Below are 23,534 nucleotides of genomic sequence, written 5' to 3' on the forward strand. Positions count from 1 at the left end.
TACATTTTTCTTTAAGGCGACAGTTTTTTATAAAACATAGTATCCACGCCAGCATTCTTAAAATCTTCGTATATTTCGAGAAATAAAGTAGATTGTCAGTAAAGTTAACCGATTCATGCTCCACATTACTGACTATTGCTTTCCTTTTCTCTGATTCAACTAAATTTTCATCAATAACTTGTTTTTCATTCAAAGGCGAGAATTCTTGTGACTTTGATAACCATTCTGGACCTTCCCACCACTTGCTCTTCAATAAAATCTTTGCATCACAACCTCTTGAAGGAAGGTCTACCGGATTCATATGACCTGGCACGAAATGCCAGTTTTCAGAATTGGTATATTTTCTTATTTCAGTTATCCTATTTCGTAGAAATGTATTCCAAGAATTCTCCCGTTTAATCCAAGTTAAGACAACAGTCGAGTCAATCCAAAAGTATACTTCATTAAATCTTAACTCAAGTCCATCCTGGCAATATAATCGGGATAATATATTCCTGGCAATATAATGGGGATAATATAAGAGATTCCAACAGTTTTAATCGAGGAATTGTAATTTCCTTTGTTTATGACACTCTTGATTTACTTGCTACTAATTGAACTGAAATTTTCCCAGTATATTCAGCATGTAAGAAAATACATGCGGCATAAGAGACTTCACTGGCGTCACTGAAACAGTGAAGATTTATCTGACAATCTTTAAAAGGATTTGCAATGAGTCTTCGTGGAATTTTGTAATCTTTTAGCAGATTTACATATTTGTACCAGGCTAAAAATTCATTACATATATCTGGTGGAAGCAAATCATCCCAATTAATTTTTCTTTTCCATGTTTTTTGTAGAATGATTTTTGGAATTAGAGTAGTTGGATTCGTAAATCCTATTGGGTCGTAAATTCGTTGAGCAATAGATAATAATGTTCGTTTAGTTCTATTTTCTTCTGAAATTTTAATAGCACTGTTACAAGAAAGTTCATCATTTTCAGTATCCCAGGAAAGTCGCAGTATTGGAATATATCTCTTTTTTGTTTCTTCTACAATTTTTTCAGAAGTAACCTAGCCTCGTAAATCAAATTTGACTGCAGACATCAGTTCTTTAGCTTCAGAAATAAATTTGGCCGCCTCTTCTCTAGTTTCTAAAATAGTTATGCAATTATCTACATAAAAAGATTTTTGAAGTCGACAAGCTGTTTCCTTCCTAATATCTCGAACATTCTCTAGATGATGAGCTGTCGTTGCCTCAAGTAAAAATGAGCTAGGAGAAGCACCAAATACCATTCGGCAATGTCTCAGGGTGATCAGTTCTTCTCGTCTTGAAAAATCTTTCCACCATAAAAACTTAAAATAATCTCTATACTTTGGGTTCAGGCTGAATTGTAAGAAGGCCTTTTTAATATATGATGTTATACCAGCAACATTTTTACGAAATTGCATTAATAATTTTGGTACTAATTCTAATAAATTTGGACCCTTTTCTAAACAATTATTCAAGCAATTTCCTTTAGAGTCTTTTGTTGAGGTATCGAAGGTAATAGTGAGGTAAATAGTGTCTTTATTCTTATCTTCATCTACAATTTCGATGATTCCCTCTCGAATCTACTCATTAAATACATCATATTATTCGCTTAAATGTCCTGATCGAATAAGATTTTTTTTAGTTGACATCAAACGCTTAGTGGCTAATTCTTTGTTGCTTTCTAACTCTGGATATCCACTTTTCCAAGGCAAACATACTTCATATCTCGTCTTCATTTCTTTTGATCATATAGAGCTGATATAAATGGAGGAAGCTAGTCGCTTGTTTCTAGTCTAAACAAGTGTACGCACCATGAGCCAAGTGAAGTGTGAGAAATCTGGCCTTTTTTGGAGCCATATCGCAAATCTTGGCATACTCAAAAACTGCCGCGCAACGTTTTGTTTCCCGGCATTGGGTCCGGTCGGTTTTCATTTCAGGTTAACATTTCCTAAATATATATATATATATATATATATATATATATATATATATATATATATATATATATTCATTCTTTGAAAACTAAGCAATCTGGTTTCGAAAATAATGTTTTCTTTTTTACATCAGTAGCCGAGTTTATTGATTTAAATTATGTTTACTTTTTTATTTTGTTTTTGGGCATTAATTAAAAGTGAGTATTTTTCTTCTTTAAAGAAACATTTTATTTCTTTACTTTACCTCAAAACATCTTTTAATTTTACATTGCATATTCAAATACTTTTATCATTATCTCATGCAGATAAAAAAAAAAAAAAAAAACTTTTTATAATAAAAGCAGATTATAAAAGTGACCCAGGTCTTTTTTTTTTTCTGGAATATTCTGAATAATATTTATTTTTGCACAAAAAATGAAAAAGATATTAATTAAAGCTGTTAAATTATTTTGAAATAATTTAGAAAGAAAAAAAAAACGCTAGCTCAGAATCGAACGCAGGTTTCCTGAATGCTACGCCAGTGCCCTAATCACTACACTACTACGAGCGCTCGTTCAGGTAATCCATTATTAATATATAAGCTAATTTGAAAGTTTTAAGGATGACAATTGAGTCTTAATATTTTCATTAATAAACATTCTAAATGTATACTATCACTATACAAAATCTCATTCCGAACTCAATTTTAAACCTCGTGCCTTCTCCTTGTTAATATCAGTTTTAAATATTTCGCTTCTGGTTTATAGTGTTGGCAGTAACTTTGCTTCTAACTACCGCAGAAACAAAATTAAATCATTTTTGGAATCTTAAATGTATTGATTTAATACAAAATAATAAGGAAATTCGAAATTTTTACGAAAACGGTGATTTTAGGGTATGTGCATATCGGAAGTTATTAATAAAGTTAACATTCAGACAAAATTTTTATCTGTAAAGATAGCATTTCTTTCTTTAATAGTTTATCTTTAGAATATCAATTAGTTTCTTATTAGATCTTAATTAAAATTCATAAAAACATGCAATTACTGCTAGCACATTTATGAAATTTTACTATAGAACATTTTCAATAAAACGTTTTAGTTCCACGATTTCATTCACAATGATGATTTAATATCTTTTACGGTATAATACGATTCGAATATTTATGGTAAAAAAAAACCAACATATTGGAAATAATAAGGAACTTTATTTGCACTAAAATAAATACACAATTATTAATCGGTCAATAGTGTTTTTTTACCATTACCAATTACCAATAGTGTTTTTAAGTAAACACTTGTATTGGCGAGAAAAAATCACGCCAAGCTTGCAGCCAAGCACTTGCAACACATTCGAGATTAAAATAAAGCAAGTAACAAAATATAATGCAGTTACATCAGTTTAAATGAAGCTTAATAACAAATTAAATAAATTTAATACAATAACTAAACCAAACTATGAAATATTATTCAGTTTTAACGCCAAAATCACTGAGTGATGGAGGTTACGAAATTTTAAATTGACTTAAAATAGATATAAACAGAATAGGTTAATTGTACATACCTGTGAAATGATACAGAACTATCCTTAGAAGCTTTTTCTTTGCATCCAATTGCACAGCAATAATTAACCATGGCTTAAATAAGTTTTAAAATCCAACAGTTAAAAGCGAGAAAAAATCTGCCATTGAAATATAATGGGGAACGGAGAATGCGGTTACAGTGAACACAAATTCTGTCCCGAAGTCACGTGATTTTATCTTGTCCTACACCAAAGTAGAGTTGCACTCCCTCTATTAGTATCTCAGCTCTATGCTCTTGATAGTTTTACGAAAAAATTCAGCTGTTTCTTCATGGCTACCTGCCTTGATTTAATTTCTACAGGATCTCGTATACCAATGGCATCTAGGCTCCATAATTCCGTCAAATTTAAATTGGTAGCATAAATAATATTCTCCAAAGATTTTGACTGTTTCGTTTGTTTACCTTGAAGTGTACATCCGAGTTTTGTTTTTATGGCTACTAAATTTGTATCAATGTGTTCAATTGATCTCGTCAGCAATGTACCAAGATAATCTGCTGCTAATAATAAATCTATTTCAGGAGTGTCTTCCCCTGTATCACTTAATTCTATATTTTTTCTCTTCAAAATGGGGAAAATTTCAGGATTTACTAACACAAGGAATAGTATCACATATTTTCTTTTAATCTAAAACGGAAATGCTGTGCCTGAAATTTGAACACAAACCTTGCAATGTAATGTTATACACATTATGGGACTTTTGTTTAATTTCACTGCCCCCCAAAAGTCCATGACTTAACATTTCTTGAACTACTGGTTCCAATCCCAGTTTATCCACAATATCCTTTTTTTATGAAAGATATCTGAACACCGGTATCGAATAATCCTCGGATAATTAAAGATCTGTCTTTATTGATTATTTTCACCAATACCGCTAACAATAATGTAGTTGAATTCCTTGGTAACAAGAGAATCTTGGCATCTAATTCAGGTGATGGATTTTGTTTCGTTTGATTTATATTTGAACACATAATACTGTGATGTTTTTTTCTTGCATATAATCCACTTCAAATAGGTCCTACAAATCTTCGAATTATGACCTGGTTTCAAACAAATAAAGCACGCACCTTTCTTCTTTAATATTTCTCTTTTCTCTTCCAGTGACATATCAGGAGCTTTAAAACATTCTGTTGTATTATGAAATGACTTATTACAAAATATGCATTGCTTGTCAATTTTATCAGCTCTTTTCTTTTCACTAGATACAATACAAGCTGCCGTAGGAGTTTTATCTTTCGGTTTAATTCTTCGGAACACTTGATCCTTCGCAAAACCGGATCGAGCAAGTTGTAATCTCTCATCATTTTTGACTTCCGCTCGAAGAAATTCTAACAAGTTTCCCAAAATATTCGGCTTGACTTTATTTTCAACTCTGCTACGTGTACGTTCCCACTCTTTTATAATCTCTTCTGGAAGAGATGACTCTACTAATGGATACAGCATTGCTTCGTACTTTTCAGATGCCACTCCTAATGGCGGCGGAAAACTTTCAACTAAATCTCTTGCTGATGAACCAATTTCCGTCGCTTGCAAAAGATATTGAAATTTATCATCCGAATCAATACTATCATCATCGTGAATTTTTTTGAATTGTCCTCAGAATCCAAGCCAGTTCTATATATCGCCGTCAAAACGTTTTAATTCTAATTTGGGAAGGCGAAAAGTTCGTTTTGTTTCATTTATAACACCGGAACTATCCCTATTTTCTACTTTCGTAGCCAAAACAAAATCGACTTCCGTGTTCACAGCAATCCATTGATCGCGATAATTTTCCGTTGTGTTAAGGTCATTAGAAAATTCTTCTTCATCAATATTTTCCATTTCGGATCATTTTACTCTTATTTTTTCATCTAATTCAAATAACCTTTCAGGTTTATCACTTAAAATATTAAATACCGGTATAAATTCAATTTTACTTACTGCTTAAGTTTTCACAGCATTTTCAACAATTTTGTAAATAATCGCCTGAGTTGTGTTCTCTCCCTTTTTAGATAATCCATAGTCCTGTCGCGGATGCCAATTTGTAAAATATCTTCAATAATTACTATGGATGTGATATGAGAGAACACTTTAATCGCTAATATTTAATCGGAAAGTTTCGAAAGCATATTTTTATCGAAAAAACGAAATTTAAATTAATTACATTGGAGTGGAGTTGAGTTGCAACTGGTAAGACGCTTACACTTATCCTGTAAAAAAAGTCCCAAGCACAAATACATACTTGCAGAAGGAGAAAAAAAAAATAATTAAATAGAAGACATTTCAAAATTATATTACGTTACCTATTCATTTTTTGGCACATAATAATGTAAATGAAATATTTAAGCTAATTCTGTGATACACTAAGCTAAATTAAAAGAGCAAGTGAAATACGTTACTTTAAAAGCACAATCAGATATGAACAGTGGTGTAATTAGAATGGGGCAGGCAGAGCAAGTGCCTTGAGCACCATTACCAATGGAGGCAAAATTGTGGAATAAATTAATTTCATTTAATAGAAAGGTACTTTTATTAACTGACTTATATGGTTTAAGTTCTCGAAAATTAAAATGGAGATTTTTTATAGCTCATTTTAATGTTTTTTAAATATTCATTTAATATAAAAAATTTCCAAAATTTAATTCATTGAGCAAACTTCGTCTGTGGCATTGATAACCGGGCCATTAAGTGTTTGGAGAAAGTTTTTTAATTAATAAAAGTAAAATTACATGTATCACCATGATTTAAACGAATCTTGCGAGCAGAATATCATACATTAGATTTCCTGGCCTCTGAATGAAAGGGAAAGAAAAAAAATTCGGCATGACATCGGGTACGATAAGAGCTCAGACACGTAAATTTTTGTTCACCAAATTAAAACAGCGATCAGGGTGTTGGGAAGGATAAAATACATTCTTCGGAATATCTGTAAAATAAACTGAATGAGAAAAACCAAGAATATATTTCGTTAAAAATAAAAGTCCCAAACATAGAAATAAGAAACAATGAAAACCTGGCTAAAATAAAAGATGCTGTGTGTAAAATAATTAACTATTTATTAATTGAGTATCTTGAGGGTGGATTGGATTTATTTCAATATAAGTTATAGACAAACAGATATAAACTTTGAATAAAAGAACTACAAAAAAAATACACTTTGACAGTTTTTTTGATCTCTAATAAAAAACATTGGGAAAAGCTGCTCTTAAAAATCAAATTCTTTGTGACAAATGGGGTTATTGCTCTGTCTAATTATATGATTCAGTTGGAGAAGTTTTCGTAGCTAGGAAGATAAAATTCATTTAATATATAGAATAATTGCTAAATAGTATTCAAAACTGAATGATTAATAAAAAAAAATGGCAAACTCACCGAATTTTAAAAGAGAAATAAAAATTATAAATTTCAGAGAACTTCAAAATATTTTCAGATACTAAAATTGCGTGCCTAATTTTTAATTTTATTTTTAAAAATGATACTTACTAATCTCCCCATCTTAATTTAATTTCAAAGTACTAGTTTTCTGTCCCTAAAAAAATTATTTTAATATCAGTATTTAAAAAAAAAAAAAAAAGACGATTTCTAGATATGATGGAACATTAAAATAAATAAATTTCAACAATGAAAACTATTGTAATCAATCAGATTTACTAATATATTATAAAATTTTCTAACATTTATAGAAAATTGTAAAGCAATTGAATGTACCACTGAAAAGATGAGATTTTTAATTAACAAAAGATGTAACATTTATTTCTGCATGTCAACATCTTCAGAAATTATCACTACACCCGATAACGTTTTGCTTCATTTTTTTTAAATTAGTAAAAACTGATCACAGTCTTGAAAAAATTCCTCCGGGATGCATATTCTCAACTTCCAAAAATGTATTTACATCAAATAAGATAACATAAAACCAGATGGTTTGGACTATATTGCACAAACAAACAGATAGTGATACATTTATATATAAATGCATTTATTTATACATTTATATAGTGATACTTTTATACATTTTCCCTTGTAATTTTAGTAGAGATATTACCAGAATGAATTTTAAAAAAGGAACAACTCATTTTTCTTACAGATATCATAAGAACATATAAAAAAATAATGGTTTCAAATATTTTAATGAAATTTGTGTACCTTGCTCAGGAAATTTTTGATACATTAATGCTTTTACCTTTAAAAAAAGCTTAAATAATAAAAAACAGAACAGTTGTTTGTGCAAAAATATAAAATGAATATGTATTTCGTTGATCTCATCAGAGTCGAAATAAATTTTATGGAGCCATCACAATGGCGCTTAACTCCAGCAACAATATTTTGGGGATCCCTTGAAAATAATAACATACATTTCAATTTGTCAGTTATTACATTTTAAAATGCTTTTACACATCCCAATTATATTTTGTGTTATGACTGCCATTATAATTGTTATATTATTTAAATTTTATTCTATATCTGACTGAATAATTAAAAAGCATGGATTGACAGCTAGACAATATTATTTCAAGAGGGTTTTTATGCAGTTATTTAGATTTAATTTCTATGAAGGCACTATTTAAATATTTGCACTAGCACCACTTTATATAGGTACGGTTCTGGAAATGTGGAGGGAATGTTGCCTGAAAAGTGCGAAATCTGGAAGATATTAGGCAACATAATTTCTTAGATATCTTTATAAATATACCAGTGACATGCAAATGAAGTGTGAAATTCAATCAATAAAAAGTGGCATTCATTTGAATTTTTATTGAGTGTGGTCATGAGGTAAGAAATATTGAATGAAGTAAATAATGCATGCAAGATAACACAAAATTTTAATACAGATAAATATAGTACAGTATAAGTATAGTATTTTAATACAGATACAGTATAGTGCATTCATATTTACATATTTTTTGAAAAGTAGTATACATTGAGATTGACATATTTTTTAGTAATTGCAAAGAAAATACCTAAGGGATTGAAAATGATAACTGAATACAAAAATTTATGAACTGGAAGACACACAAAATTTTGTTGGAAAAAATTAATTCAACATTAGGAAAAGAATATTTACAAATTTACTGTTTTCTAGTTGTGCAACAAAGCTATTAATTCTTTTAAGAAAATATTCAAAATTTATCATAATATGTGGCATGCTGTTATTTCTAATACAATTAGAAAAATGCCCCTAAAAATTATTAGAATTATGCTTAAAGGCTATATGGACTTCCAAGACCAAATTGAATGCATTGATATATTTAATGAAATCAAAACTTATTTTTGAATTTTGTTTACAAGGCTCACAATATGACAAATATTGTGTTACAATATATACTGGAATTGTATCCAAACTTTTTTACAGTTCTGAAAATTTTCTCAGGATAGAAAATAATTAGAATCTTGCATTGGTCAACAATAATTTATCACCTTAATCAATTCATCCAACAAATTCGAATTAGGTAATAAAATAAATTATGACGATTTTGTCAACAAATTTTTATAAAACATAGGAGAAAATAAATACACTTCTAGTGATTTACATAATAAAGTGTAGTTTATAAAGCAAAGATTTTAATTTCATTTATTAACAATTAAAATATTCCTACAAAATAATTTAATTATCTAATATTTTCACATATCCCTTAAGTCTTTACAATAGCAATCTAATATAAAATAAAGTGTAATAATTTATATGAAATTTGTTTACATGGGATTACATGTGAATGGCAATGTTTAGATGGTTGCTAGTAAGATCCTAGGCTCAGCAGCCTTTCATCTTCCATTCGGCTGGAATAAATGGATTATTAGCCAGACAATATATGCTGAGCATAATATTAAATTATAGGAGTGCACTGACAGTGATCAGCTGGAGAAACATTTTATTCTATCAGAATTGTTGATAAAAACAAAGACAAAAAAAATCTACAGAGGGAAAAAAGGATACTTAAATTATTCACTTATAAATAAAATTATATATTTCGTATCCTAATATGTGCATTGGCCATTATCAGCAAAACTTGAATGGTCAGTCTGGCAGATATGCGGAGAATCAAAGGGCACTTGTTATTGAATTTCTCACCAGCTTCTGCTCTTGTTTGGTTTTACCCTGGCTAATTTATATCATATATTAATAGATGTCATTACATATTTGGAAATGAAGTTATCAAATTACTCAAAACAACCTTATTAAAAAAAGTGAAAACAGCCTTTAAGCAAATCTAGAAAGTGGAAACAGGTTTATGGATGTATGCAACGGTAAGTTGCAAGTAGAAAGATGAATATTATATAGATGTTGTTGTTTTATAGATATTGTATTATATAGCTTGCAGTATGAATATGATTCTTCTTTGCTAATTCTTAAAGAACTAACATATTCATACTTCAGGCTTCTTTTTGCAGTTCAATGTGTTTCAAAAACTACTTTCATATAAATTAACATATCTTTATGAGTCAATTTAGCATCACTGCCATCATTTTATTGTTGATTAAGCTTATCTATGTCCTTTGAAACAATTCTTTATCTAATAACTAACAAAATTAGTCAGTCTTATAGAAAACACAAAGAAGACTTTAAACTATCTATCACAGTAGTCAGGTAGAGTTTTCAACAACATTAACTGCATGACAGCCAAACTGTCTACCCAATGTTTGGATTCCCAAGAACCAACACAAAGAAACAGCAAACTCAGATTAGTGAAAGCTACAGAATATATTGTTCAAATTAGTATTTTCATTTATTTCACAGTCAATTACCATTGAAATGGAATGAGGGATAATAAAACTCTCTATATAAAACTCTATGTATAAAAGAATGAATTGCATAATATCATAAAGTAGAAATTCTATTTTGGTTATCAAAACATAACTCAACCTCTGCTCTTTAAAATTGTTAGCTAACATATAATACTTAAATTTACAAGCTCATGAAAATAATTTCAAAAACAATTTTTATAGACAGTAATAATTATCAGAAGAATACAATCATTCATCACTAAATAACAAGCTTAAATACATTCCATTTGAGTTTCAAAAGTGATAAGCTTTTTTAATTTGATTATGCTAATGTACCATTTGGAAGCAACATTACAAGTATTTTGGGACAGACCTAGTAATTTTGAACCAGGATCAGAATTAGTGCGATATCTGAACTAATACCCTCTTCACAAACTTGCACACAACAGTAGAAACTAGCAAGAGAAGATTTTGCCTTGTTGTCTTAACTTGTACCCGATTTGCTTATACAACGGCTCCACCATGGAATAAAGATTCGAAACAGGGACCCTCCGTTTACAAAGAGAAATTACCACTGACATCAGAACTGAATGATCACTGAAGCTAGAATATTAAATACCAAATAAAATGCAATTTGTCTTTCTGATTTTGTTAATTTATATTTAAATTAAGCCAAAAATCTGTAATCTCTGTATATAAATAAAACAATAAAGAATAAATTATCTAAACAATGAAAGTTTTGCTTAGCAATATAATTCTGACATTCAACTAAAATCAAAGGTGATTTGAGAAATAAAAACAAATTTTTTTCAGTAAAATAATTTGAAAAACAATATTATCTTATACAATGCGGTTCAATATTCAACAGCCCTATATTTATTTGTACTTCATAATTTTTTTAAATTCCTTCCATAAAGTGCTATTGAATCTCATTTGAAGGAAAAGTAATTTTAAATTTATATGCAGATAATTTCCGCTCAACCGCGTAATTGTTTCACAGCAGAAACTCGCACATACAAATTCGCGAATCACTGGAAAAATGAATTGAATCCGAATTCGCGAATCATCAGAATTTCCATAATGGGGGAAAAAAAAAAAAAAAAAAAAAAAAAAAACACAGAAACTTCCAAATCCAAAAATATTTTTCGGCAATTTTTAAATATAGTAAAGGTCTGTCTATATACATTATCACGACTTAATAATTAGTAGACTTCAATATTCAGTAGTTTGTTGGTATACCTTTTCTTAAAAAAAATAAAAGGTTTTTTTTTTCCTCCTGTTTTAAAACTTCTCTTTTTATATTTGTGAGGAACATTTTTTAAAATTCATTTTGAGATTAAAATCTGTGAATAATCCACAATTTACTGTATATAAATTTTTAAAATATTATATATAATATTTTAAAAATTTATATTTATATATATATATATATATATATATATAATTGCTATTAAATTTTATTATGGAATATCGTTTTCGGACTTGGACTCCAAATATAATATGAACTGCTTTGCCTTTTTCGGTTATTAGGTATGCGATAGAACCGTTCACTTCCGTCAATCCGGATCTTTACAATAGCTCGAAAGTCGAAAGAACGAACTTCAAATTCCTAAGGAAATTGACAAACCAGAAAGGTAAGAAAAGTTATAATTTCATTTTAAATAATACGTAAATAATCATTTTACGTTCATTTTCTGTAAAATGTTGAAAGATTATTTTGCATTTTCTAATGAAATTTGTTGACAGTCTAAAAAAGAAAGAAAGCACATTCAGTTTCTTAATTTTGATTCTGACTGAAATAACGGTATTAAAAATGCGTGAAAGTATTGCTATTAAACATTTTCAGTATGGAAAATAATTACATTTTATTCTTCTTCAGTAAAATACTGTAGGATGAAGGCAATATAATATAGCTGAAAAGATGAAATAATGTCGGTCTGAGAAGTAAACAATGTTTTTAACTTCAACTATGAGTGAATTAACTGTATCAAAACATGCTAAAATATTAATGATAAACCTTTTCATTTATATAAACTTTGAAGTATTAGTATTTATAACACATTTTAACAAAAGTACAACATTATTCTTTAGTTTGACATATTTCTTTTCCATTATATAGCTAAAGTTGAATTCCACGTCTTATTAGGCAGTAATAATGTCTTCAAGCCATAGTGATGAAGAAAAGTCAAGGTATTTATTGTCTTTCTGTTTGATAATTTTTATTGTTGCGAATTTAATACTAATTCTTTGAAAGTAATAATTATGAATTTTTTAAGATAGTACAAGTTAATAAGCAAGTAAGATAGCACAATACTGATCAATATAAAAAACAATTGTTAAATTTTAAAACTAAGCCTTTAAAAGAGTCATTCAAATGAAAGTGGGATTCAGGTATTCTCCTATGGGGTATAATTTTGAGATTTCTCTGGCAGAACATGTTTATGTCCGCCATTAATTACCAAATTACATTAGTTAATCTTGGAATCAATGCATTAAATCAAATATTCACTAGTAGACCATGAAAAATAATGTTTTTAAACTCACCAAACTGAAATACATGTTCTAACTATATTAATATGCTAATTCATTTTTGACATTTCAAATAAAAATTTATGAAAATTTCTGATTTTTTTTTTCAAATTTTAAAATCAAATTTATAGTCTTCATATTTCGCTATGCATGAGAATATCAAAGCACATATCATAAAGTAATTTCCCCCCACCCCTGAGCAACAGGTATAGTCATCCACAAAAATAATGGAACACCTCTGTTTCCCTACTATTTATTTTCACATCTTCATAAAACCGGTTTCAATGGAAGTAGATTAAGAGGATACATTTGTTTAGATAGATAAATTAATTGAGTGAACCAATTATAAGTTAATTCATTAGAATCTCAAAATCTTAACATTATGCCTACTTTTTTTTATTTTTAATTAATCGATCATAATGAAATTAGCCATGAAAAAAATTCAAATGTCATAAAGCTTTAAAACATTGAACGTCCAATGTGAAAAACTTTTGGTGCTATCTCAAAAAATATATTTCACAAAAATAATTTTTTTTTATTTGTTTAAAGAACATACTTTTACTCCACATATAGATGAAATAAATTTATAAATGAAAAAAAAAATCTATTTTTTACTCATCTTTAAATTTTTCTGTGAGACAAAAGTGAACTGTAACAAAGTAAAATTTTTACATGACAGCAAAGCTAAGATAATAAAACATTGGATTCCCATAAATTATGCATACCTATAATAGTTTTTGAAATATTTCCAAAAACTTGCAAAATTCCCACTGTTGATTCATGTCTTGATATGCTTTTTTGTTTAAGGACTATATATAATTTCGAATTGTTTCTATTGATCTACTCATCAGGAACATTATTTTTAACTGCAGTTATAAAACTGCTTTAGATAATTTCTAGATCTGATGATTTTATATGAAGTAGGATTTCCTTTCTTATCAAAAATAAAAACATTTTATCAATTGATATAAAATCTGTAGAAAAAGATGTAGATCTAAAAGATGTAGAAGAATCTCTTATTAGATGAAAGAATACTTATGTTGCTAGATTGCAATTTTTAACGAATCGTTTAAGTTTTGTCTTTCTTTCCAAGATTTAATGATAAATAATTAGATGTACAAGTAATGCATTTTTATAATATTTTAAGTAAAATTTGGGCAGAAATTCTATAATTTAAATACAAGATTTCAAATAAGCGGCGATACAAATTGTTTTATTTATACATGACAGACAAAGATAGTTATAAATTTCTTTTTCTCATATTAAAAATTTTCTTTTTGAGAAATGAAAAAAAGAATGCTATTTTATAATTATTTATAATACTGTATTGGAATTACAATCAAGACATTTGGTTAAAATTTCTATCTCATCTGTGCTTCAAAAACAATTATAAACTTTTCCTGAAATTTCAAATTGAGATGGTATAATTCAAAGAAATTAAATCATTGAATCTATGTTAAATAGTAGACAACCAATTATCACAAAATTTGAAGTAAATAAAATGTATCTTCCCTTTTCTTGTTGCAGTAATAAATGCCTGTGCTTTGATCTGAAGTAGTAGTATAATTTATAGACAGCTTCATTTTAGAAAATACCAGAGGTGGTGTATATCAAAGTCGATACAAAATAACTGTTTTTATGATAATTATCTTCTCTTGTGATATGAATGTGAATTTCTTTTCTTTCAAACATATTCCTTTTTATATCCCTCCTGCGGCTAAATCAGCCATTTATTCTAATTAAATCTCTCGTTTGAAATTGTCAAATAAATGTCTTTTATTCTTTTATGTTAATTTGGTTATAAGAGATTAGCAATTACAATAACAAAATTCTCATTCAAATTAGAATAATAAATCGCTTGTTCTCATCACATAACCTTATTATATAAAGATAACTAAAATAAGTATTTAAAAAGACAAAAGTTATGTAGCAATAACACAAAGGTATATTAAAAAATATATAATGACATAGTTCATATTTGATACAATTCTGTTGATTGCATTTTCTTGCTTCTTTTTATGGTTTTTGATGTCTGTAATAGGATATGAATGAGAAACTTCATTATCACTAATTTCAGACACAAATTAATGGCCATTTGATCCTTTCACTTACTGCTTTTCTAACTTCGATTGCCCTCATTATGTCTGTATTGCTGATGTGTACTACTGATGAAAATATTCTAAAGGCAATTCATCTTTTAATTAATTTAAAGTAAATAAAAATGTCTTTTCAACATTAACTGATTAAATTGAAAAATTCAACATATAACTGCAGTTTTAGTGCTAAAAGTATACAAATTTTTTTTATATATATTTAGCTTGATGCATCTTAGGGCAATTTCATTTGAACACTCAGGAATTGACAGAATAACAGGCAGTCAACCCTTAGATAGAGCTGGTTAAAATTTTGATATAGTTGTTTAAGTCTTATAATAAAACTTTATACCAAATTTCATCCATCCAGATTTTTCTTTTTTGAGATAACATGTTCACATACATGTGGCTGGCTAGACAAACATGTTAACCTTTCTTATTTTGATTTAATCTAAACTCAATCAGAATACTAAATTTTTGGTGTAAAGACCATATATAAAATTTCATAGCTCTATGGGGTCAAATTGTTAGATGATTATAATGTTTTGACTTGTTTACAAAAAAGATAAAAATTTAATTCTAATAAAATAAAAAAAATATTAATTCTGGTGACAATTCAATTCATCACCATAAATATTACACATGTGCAGTTATTTAAACTAGATGACATCAGTTAAATTTCTTTTTGTTAATTTACCTTTATTTCTGTAATTAAAAATCATAAAGCATTTATTGGATTAAAATATTATTAAAATCTGTTTGAAACTAAAGAGTAATATCCTTATTTTTAAAAAAAAGTACTTCTCAATTAATTGAATTTCCTATCTGATTAACAATAGCTTCAAGATGAAAATAAAAATTCTTCTTTTATATAAATGCTGACAAATTCAATGGCTTAAATACTCATGATGCAAATTTGTCTTTTCCCAGCGAAGTAAAATTTGATGTACAATTATTAAAAGTTTCATTTTTTTCAAAAAGTTTCATATAAATGGGAATTGTTTATGGTTAAAACTGAACCAGATCAACTGTAAAGTAGAATTCAAAAATATTTTGAAAAGAAACAAAATGCTCAAATTTCCTATAAAAAAAATCACATCCATTGAAATTAGAAATCTATCGATTCAAGATAAATTTAATTTACTTTTATTTAATTTTTTGCAATCTCAGTGAAATAAAATGAAACAAATGCAAAGTTTGGTGTAAACAAACTAAGATTTACTTAATATATGGTTCTTAGTGGGTAGTTTCTCTGCAGGCAAAATTTCAAGTAAATAAAATGAATTATATTGCAAAGCCCAATGCAAATTTTGGAATGAAATTTGATACACATGCGTAAAATGGATATTGGATCGAATTATGGGAAAATCTGAATTCCTGTAATGGGGAAATTCTGAGATTCTAATAAACTCATATAATCAGTTTTTTAATTTAAATAAACTGTCTTGTAGAGTAAATTCAATTGACACTAGCTTTATGAAAATACAATAATAGATAATAAAGTTATAGAGATTTCTTTGGTTGATGACAATACCTTTGAACTGAAACTGATCACACAATGGATTTCTACAAATAGGTTCAATGTGCAGGATTCCAACTTTTACTGATAAAAGATGCTTGTTAAAATTCCTTTACCAATACCTCCAACATTGGTTACCCAGTCAACAGTAGGACTTCCTAGAAATATATTACATATAATCTACTATCAGCACATTGCTGAAGAATAGATATTTCCAAAGGATTTTAATTAATTAAAACAAATATTTTCAAATATTATTCAAAATTATTTTATAGACATTTATTATTGACTAAATATATAAGTGAAATAATTTTTAAAAAACACACAACACAACATGATATTGTTGATCAAATAAAACAACATTACTTTTTATTAATAATTTTGTTTTGTTAAATAGCAATGACTTTTGTTTTTCTTAAGTCATCATTGCTAATTTTAACATCATAACAAATTCTCATATTTATTTTTGTAATGAAAAGTGAGTCCAGTTTTTGTATTCATGCTAGTACAAGATTTCATTTATTTATTTTCTCTAACTATGCTAAAAATTCATTCATTACTAGCACTGCTCTGAGTGAGGATGTTTGGCATTTTTTGTAATTTTCTGTAGCTTTTCTCTGTATATCTGTAAATCCGTAGTTTTCCTCGATTTTCCGTGGCTGTTGGAGGATATGCTTTACAATCAAAAGAAGGATTGTTGGAATAATTGAATTAAATGTCAAAAACTCTATCTCATTCTTCTTACAATTTTCGAGCATATTTGAAAAAAATATGTTTAGGAACACGAATTTCTATTATATATTAACTATTTGTTAACTTCATTTTTATTTATACAGGCAAATGAAAATGAGTGAAATAAAAAAAAGATGCTCTAATACTAAATTTATTTCTAAATTTTAAATACTAAAAAATCAAATATTATAAAGAATTTGTGTTTGTATATCATTTAAAAACTGTAAAAATAACACTTCAATAACTGACTACTTTTTGTTTTGTAGCCATAATGTAATAACACAGTTAATATGCTTAATTTACATAACTGAATTCCTATTTTTACCAAATGGCATGAATAACAGAAAAGCCTAACATTTTTTAAAATGTTGGAAGACCATGGCATTTTAAATTTTGTAACAAAATTCTAAAGTAAATTTTGAAAAAAATTATAAACAATGATTATGAAAAGTAATTTTACACATGAATATTGTTGTAATACATTAAATATCCATTTGTAATATAATATAAAAAAACAGAAAATAAATCTTCTATTCAATATTAAAAATGAAAGAAAATAAAAATCCACATACCTGTATACAAGTGCAAGGGAAAAACCTTAAAATACATGAGCAATCATAGATTTATTTTTTTCAAGAAAAATTCTAATAATTTAAAAGATTGGTATTCATGTTAAAGAATACATTTTTTTAATGGATTCTCCAAATCAAATATAAAAGAGTAATTTAGAAGAAAAAGATAGTTGGATATTATATGTGTAAAATCAAGCAAAAAAAAAATAAATAAAAAAAAATATTATTCTTAGACATGGCAGATTAAGTTATGCTTTCTTTACCGATAAACTGAGATGTAATACACAATTTGATTTTCAGTAATTCTTCATCTGAGGATATCCTGAAACCTACCACTGTTTCCCAATAAAGAGGTAAGGGATTGTAAAATCCCATGTAAGAGATTTGCTCAAGAAGCTTTGAGGATATTTCCATTTTATGAATAGTGTAAGGTTACAGGAAACTCAGTTGACAGATCACATTTTAGAAAAAGAGAGTATCTGCAAAATGGGGTGACAAGCTATTATACCAAACCTAATTAGAGAAATGTCATCTATTGTCAAAAGATATGATCAATAACATCATTTTAAAAATGCAGCTCTGAGGCTTCGTACTTCTGTACAAGGTACATTCCTAATTAGCTAAACGATTCTGGAAACAAAATCAGTCATCTTTGAACTATTTTCAGCCACACCCATATCTAATAAGAACCTTATTACAAATTAATTTTAACATTATTTTCATCATAATATGAAGCGTACTACATACAAATTATTATTCAAAATTAGAATTCCTATTACTTACCCACACTTTCAACAACAAATGATCAAAATAGATTTTCAGATATGGATGAAAAAATGTTTTTTTTTAACAAACTTTATAAAGATCATAAAAAGATGCAATTGGCTATTCTACAACTAGGCATTAAAGTACAATTACCGAATAAAAAAAGAACTAAGATATATTTCCCTAAAATCTTAATTCATAATTTTCTTTTTTGCATTTGTGATAACATTTATAGATTCAAGTTTAGTATACAATAATATGGAATTCATTCAATAGATTGTTTTTCAAAAAAATTCATATAAAATAGTTATAATGAATATCTGTGTAAAATATTAAACATGTTTGGTATGAACAGACATGAACTTGATAAGCGTGCCAAACAATGTTGAATGATGGACCTTTATTATGATAATATACTTTTTGCTTATCAATTTTACAAAAATAATCATATTTCTAAATGCATAATGTTAATTAATTTATAATTATATTTGACTCTTTTGGTTATATTTATTATAACTTGCTCTTCTAGTTTGAGCACTGAAATTTAAATATCATACAAAATCAACTTATTAAACATTTAGTATTATTATTTTTTTAATGAAAATTGAATTTTAGATTTTTTTAGATAATAGAATTTTAGATAGTTGTTAAGTTTAAACCTTTTCAAAAAAATTGCCAGTTTTATAGTGCCTTACTGGAATACTGACAGTGGTAAAAGATTTGTAATGATTTCTTAAAGAACAAGAAAAAGACTAAATTTCCACAAAATTAAGTAATTAATCATAGAAAACACACATTATAAGCAAATATATTGTTTGAACTCTTAAACTTGAAAAAGATTAGCTGATAATTCATAGATTCGCAGGTACAAATTAATTCTTAAACATAATTGACACTTTTTTAATTTAAGATTTTTAAAAGTTTAATTTTCTGTTTCTTCCAAAACTATTACAAGTATTCCATCAACCAATTACTCTAACATTTTCAATCTAAAAAAATTATAGATTAATTACACCTATATATAATATATTTAATAAGATAATGATGTATATAATTACAGCAAAATAGAAGAGGATGAAGAAAATCAACCTGATGCAAGCCAAACTGAACAAGCTGCTGAAGAAAGGCAAGCAGAGAATGTGTCTGGTAAGTTTAAAATATTTTTACTACCTTATTAAAACCCAAAAAAATGCTATACGGCTAAAAATAATCAATCTGATGTAAAGATATTTCAGCTTTTTCTTATATTATTTTTATTCCAGTACATTTTCAATATACTAAAAAGGCAACAAAACACTCGATGTACGAAAATATTATGCAAGTTAATGTTATAAAGACACCTTAATTTTTCATGATGATAATGAAATCAGTTTTTTTTTAAAAATTGATAGCCATGAGAAAAAAAATTTGATCAATAAATGGTTAAAAATTCTAGAATCACACCTTATATAAAACAGAAAGTTTTTCTATTAACCTGTGTAATTTAATAATCCAGAAAATAAAGTTTCTAATTCTATGTAATATTTTTTAATGCAGAAACTATTTAAAAGAAAAAAAGAGTTTTTTATATAATTTATGTTTACAATAATAATTAATTTTGACTTTTCATTAAAAAAATTTAATTGAATTCACTCAAAAGGTAAAGGCTGAATCACATATTTAGATAATAAAAATAAATATGTGAAATGAGGAGATAAATTGATGTCCTAAAGAACCATTTAAATACGCCAAAACTTTCTATAGAAATCAATACTGGAGAAAAGTTTTATAATTATTTTTTAAATCAAATGCTTGCTGAAAAAATATTTTTATTCGAAAATTCAGACATTTTGAATGCAAATTACATTTATTTACGAATAAGTGTTACTATTTAAATGAAAAACTAAAATTTGCTACCGATGAAACTTAGTAACTTCATGGTTCACACCACATCTAAGAAATATTTTTACTGTTTACTCCTATTTAAAAATAAAAAAATTTGTATAAATACGGTCTTTTTAAAGAGTATTATAATTTTTTACAATCATTCTTTATTTTTTAATAACTTTTTAAATTATAATTTTAAAAAAATGTCTTCATTACCTCTAGCAATCAAAGAAAAAAACGCGCTAAAATGAAACCAAAAGTTTTATGGTAAACAGTTAAAATAACAGTTAAAATTCAAACAGGAGTTTTCATGCATGGCTGAGCAGCAGTCTTCTTTTCTATAAAGCAGCATGGTTATTTCAGACTTAATTTTTTTTACAGCTTTTCAACGTTTTAAAGATTTGCTTTTTTCATAGAATCGGATCATTATTTTCAATGACTATTCAGTGTTTAGTACCAATTTTCATTTCAACAGGCTTCGTAGACCCATATTTCTTTTAAAATATATTCTTTAAAAACGAAAAGCCATTACATTCAGAACTAATAAAACACATCAATTTTCATAATTCAAATTAATTATTACAAATATAAAAATATTATCATCTATCCAAGGAGTATATATGGAGGGAAATTTATATTCATGAGATAAATGAAAAGTATTCTGAAGTTAAAAAGAACTCTTAATGGTGTATTGGTATTTTTACTGCTAATTTTTCCCCCTTGTAACCGATCTTCCACTCACCTCTTTGTTAGAATTTGGAAATTTTGCACACTTCTGTGTTCTAGATGGTAATACACTTTTTTATATCTCTAAAACTTATTTATCATTTGATTTTTTATGTCTAAATTCTGAATAAATACTAGTTTTTTCACCTGACAAAAAAAATTAATTTCAACATTTATTGGTAATTAAAATAACAAATTATAAGTTGAAGCCTAAGAAAACGTACAAAAATCTCCAAATGATGCCATTTCTATTTTTCTGTAAAGCAATAGAAGTTATTTTTTACAACTGTTTTACGAAGTTTATTCATTATATATATATTTTGTCCACATTCATTTCTTTCGTATTGTTAGCTTCATCTGAGGAGGCCTTAACTAAATTATTTTTTTTTTTTTTTTTTTTTTTTTTTAGAATTCTATAACATATTTACTAATTTTTTTTTAAATTTTACTAACAGCATTGTGGCTGTGTTACTCTGTTATGATTCTTTGAACACTAATAATATCTCATTTGGCTTAGTGCTAAGTAAAATTAGCAAAACACGTACTATACTGATAACACTCCTATCTTTCGTTAATCCATGTTTATCTCTCTTTAATCCATGTTTATCTCTCTTTAATCCATGTTTATCTCTCGTTAATCCATGTTTCGTTAATCCCATCCAAACAATCTCTTTGATTCTTTGTTCCTAACTCGTCAACTGGTCTTTAACCTTAAACATTGTTTTACTTTCACCATCAAATTTACCCATTGAAAGAAATTTGTATTTAATATAAAGAATGAAAATAATCATTTTCATTAGCATATGAAAAATGATTTTAAAATCAAATATCTGGAAGTCAAAAAAAAAAAAAAAAAATAGTAAAATCTTGGGATGCAGATAAAACCTTTAAATAAATGTAAGCGTAATCACATTTATAATGTATCTTAATTTTTATTGATAGAATTTTGGTATTTATTTTTTCTTTGCGATATATATTCATATTATTTTTTGTGCTCCATTCTATTATAGTTTTCATTTCAACCTTTAAAAAAAAAAACAAAAAAAAAAACCCATATTTTGCTTCTTTAGTATCCTGATAAACGTAATAATTTCTAATAAAACGTTTTCCTAACTATTATTATCTGGATTTGGACTTTATTTCTTGTGAAACTCATTGAGACTTTAAAAAAGGCTCAAAACATCTAAAACATGGTTTATATAATGGTTAAATATGGTTATAAATGGTTTCTTTAATATTGGCATTGGAACGCCATAAGAAAACTATTTTATTAAATCGGGCGTTTTTTACTGATTTCACATCCATATTCTAAGTAGTAATCTGAAATTCAGTTATGAAGTAAATTATCATCTATTAAAATTTTAGATTTATAAGAATAAATTTTCTAATTTGTACATAACCAGTTTAATACTAGGAGATTACATCTCTTTCTCTCTCCACTCATCTATTTCCAAGAATCATGTAGTAATTTTATCTAGATCATTACATAATTGCATGTTGTTTCGCTCTCTCGTCGTTTATTTCTGCTAGTAATAAGATTTTATAAATACATTTATTACTAAAAGTAAAATTAAATTATTTAAATTGCATGAAATACTAACATTAATTTTTCCTCAATTACTAAGTACTAAGTCGTCAGTTTATAAAACTAACATTTTCTGGTAGCAGAGAGATATAATAATGTAAATGTTAGAAGACAAAAATATATAAATCTAAGATGTCTAAAAATCAAAATTAAATTTGCTTCTTTTTCCCTGTTTTGCTAAAATGCATTTCATTAAAATTGATCAGCTTAAAGTTAATAAGCTCGAAATAATGGCCGAAGATGGCGAGTATCAGTTAGATTAGTAAATAAGTAAGTAGTTTAAGTAAGATCAGTCAGTAATTTAGACATTTGAGTCAATTTTGAAGAACTATATCTATAAAAGATGCCATTTTATTTTGATCATATTATTTCAAATTATACTTGAACAATAATGATGGAACATTCTGTATGGTCAATTGTACTTCAAAGCGGCGAAATTAATTGACGATGCTCCTGCAGATCGGAAATGTTCCTCCAAAGATAAAAACGCTTTATTTCCTTCATTCCGACTAGAACTTCTTATGAAAGCCTTCAATTGCGCTAACAGTCCATTTTCGTTAAAATCGATTCGTAATAGAAACCACTCGACTTCATTTTTCGTATTAATCCACTCAAAGTAATAATAATTAATTAATTAATAACATTGAAGACTCAGATTTTCCGCAAGAGTATAAACAATCCGGACGTCCGAGCTGTTGCCAAGCAGCTATTAACACATTTGGTCTGATTTTGCATTCACATTAGCGTTATGTATATACAGTAATTGTTTTAGAACAGTAAATATTCTATCTCGAATAAGTTATATTCATGTTTCAACAACAAATTTCTTAATTCTTACTATAATATTCTTCATTTCTTACTTCAGATTATTTTTTAAATCAAAAGCATGGATATCAAAACAAGACCGTAAAAAATGTGATATTCAATAGAAAATACTCT

General features: G+C 27.1%; 2 protein-coding genes across 2 annotated transcripts in view; one reads left to right on the top strand and one right to left on the bottom strand.

Annotated features, from left to right (window-relative positions):
• Positions 1-1,052: 1,052 nt before the first annotated feature.
• Positions 1,053-4,949, bottom strand: LOC129959343 (uncharacterized). The gene is made up of 2 exons (XM_056072162.1): positions 4,713-4,949; positions 1,053-1,592 (listed from the first exon to the last, which is right to left on the bottom strand). Exons 1-2 carry the CDS (start codon positions 4,947-4,949, stop codon positions 1,053-1,055), a joined length of 777 nt encoding a protein of 258 aa, XP_055928137.1.
• A 7,376-nt stretch (positions 4,950-12,325) lies between these two features.
• LOC129959344 (uncharacterized) overlaps positions 12,326-23,534 on the top strand; it is a 40,757-nt gene continuing 29,548 nt past the window's right edge. The window contains exons 1-2 of the mRNA XM_056072163.1: positions 12,326-12,398; positions 19,479-19,564. Of these exons, the coding sequence (XP_055928138.1) occupies positions 12,364-12,398; positions 19,479-19,564 (121 nt within the window). The 5' untranslated portion in view covers positions 12,326-12,363. The remainder of the gene's footprint in view (positions 12,399-19,478; positions 19,565-23,534) is intronic.

The sequence above is a fragment of the Argiope bruennichi genome, chromosome X1 (genome assembly GCF_947563725.1).
Source record: "Argiope bruennichi chromosome X1, qqArgBrue1.1, whole genome shotgun sequence".
Classification (NCBI taxonomy): Eukaryota; Metazoa; Arthropoda; class Arachnida; order Araneae; family Araneidae; genus Argiope; species Argiope bruennichi.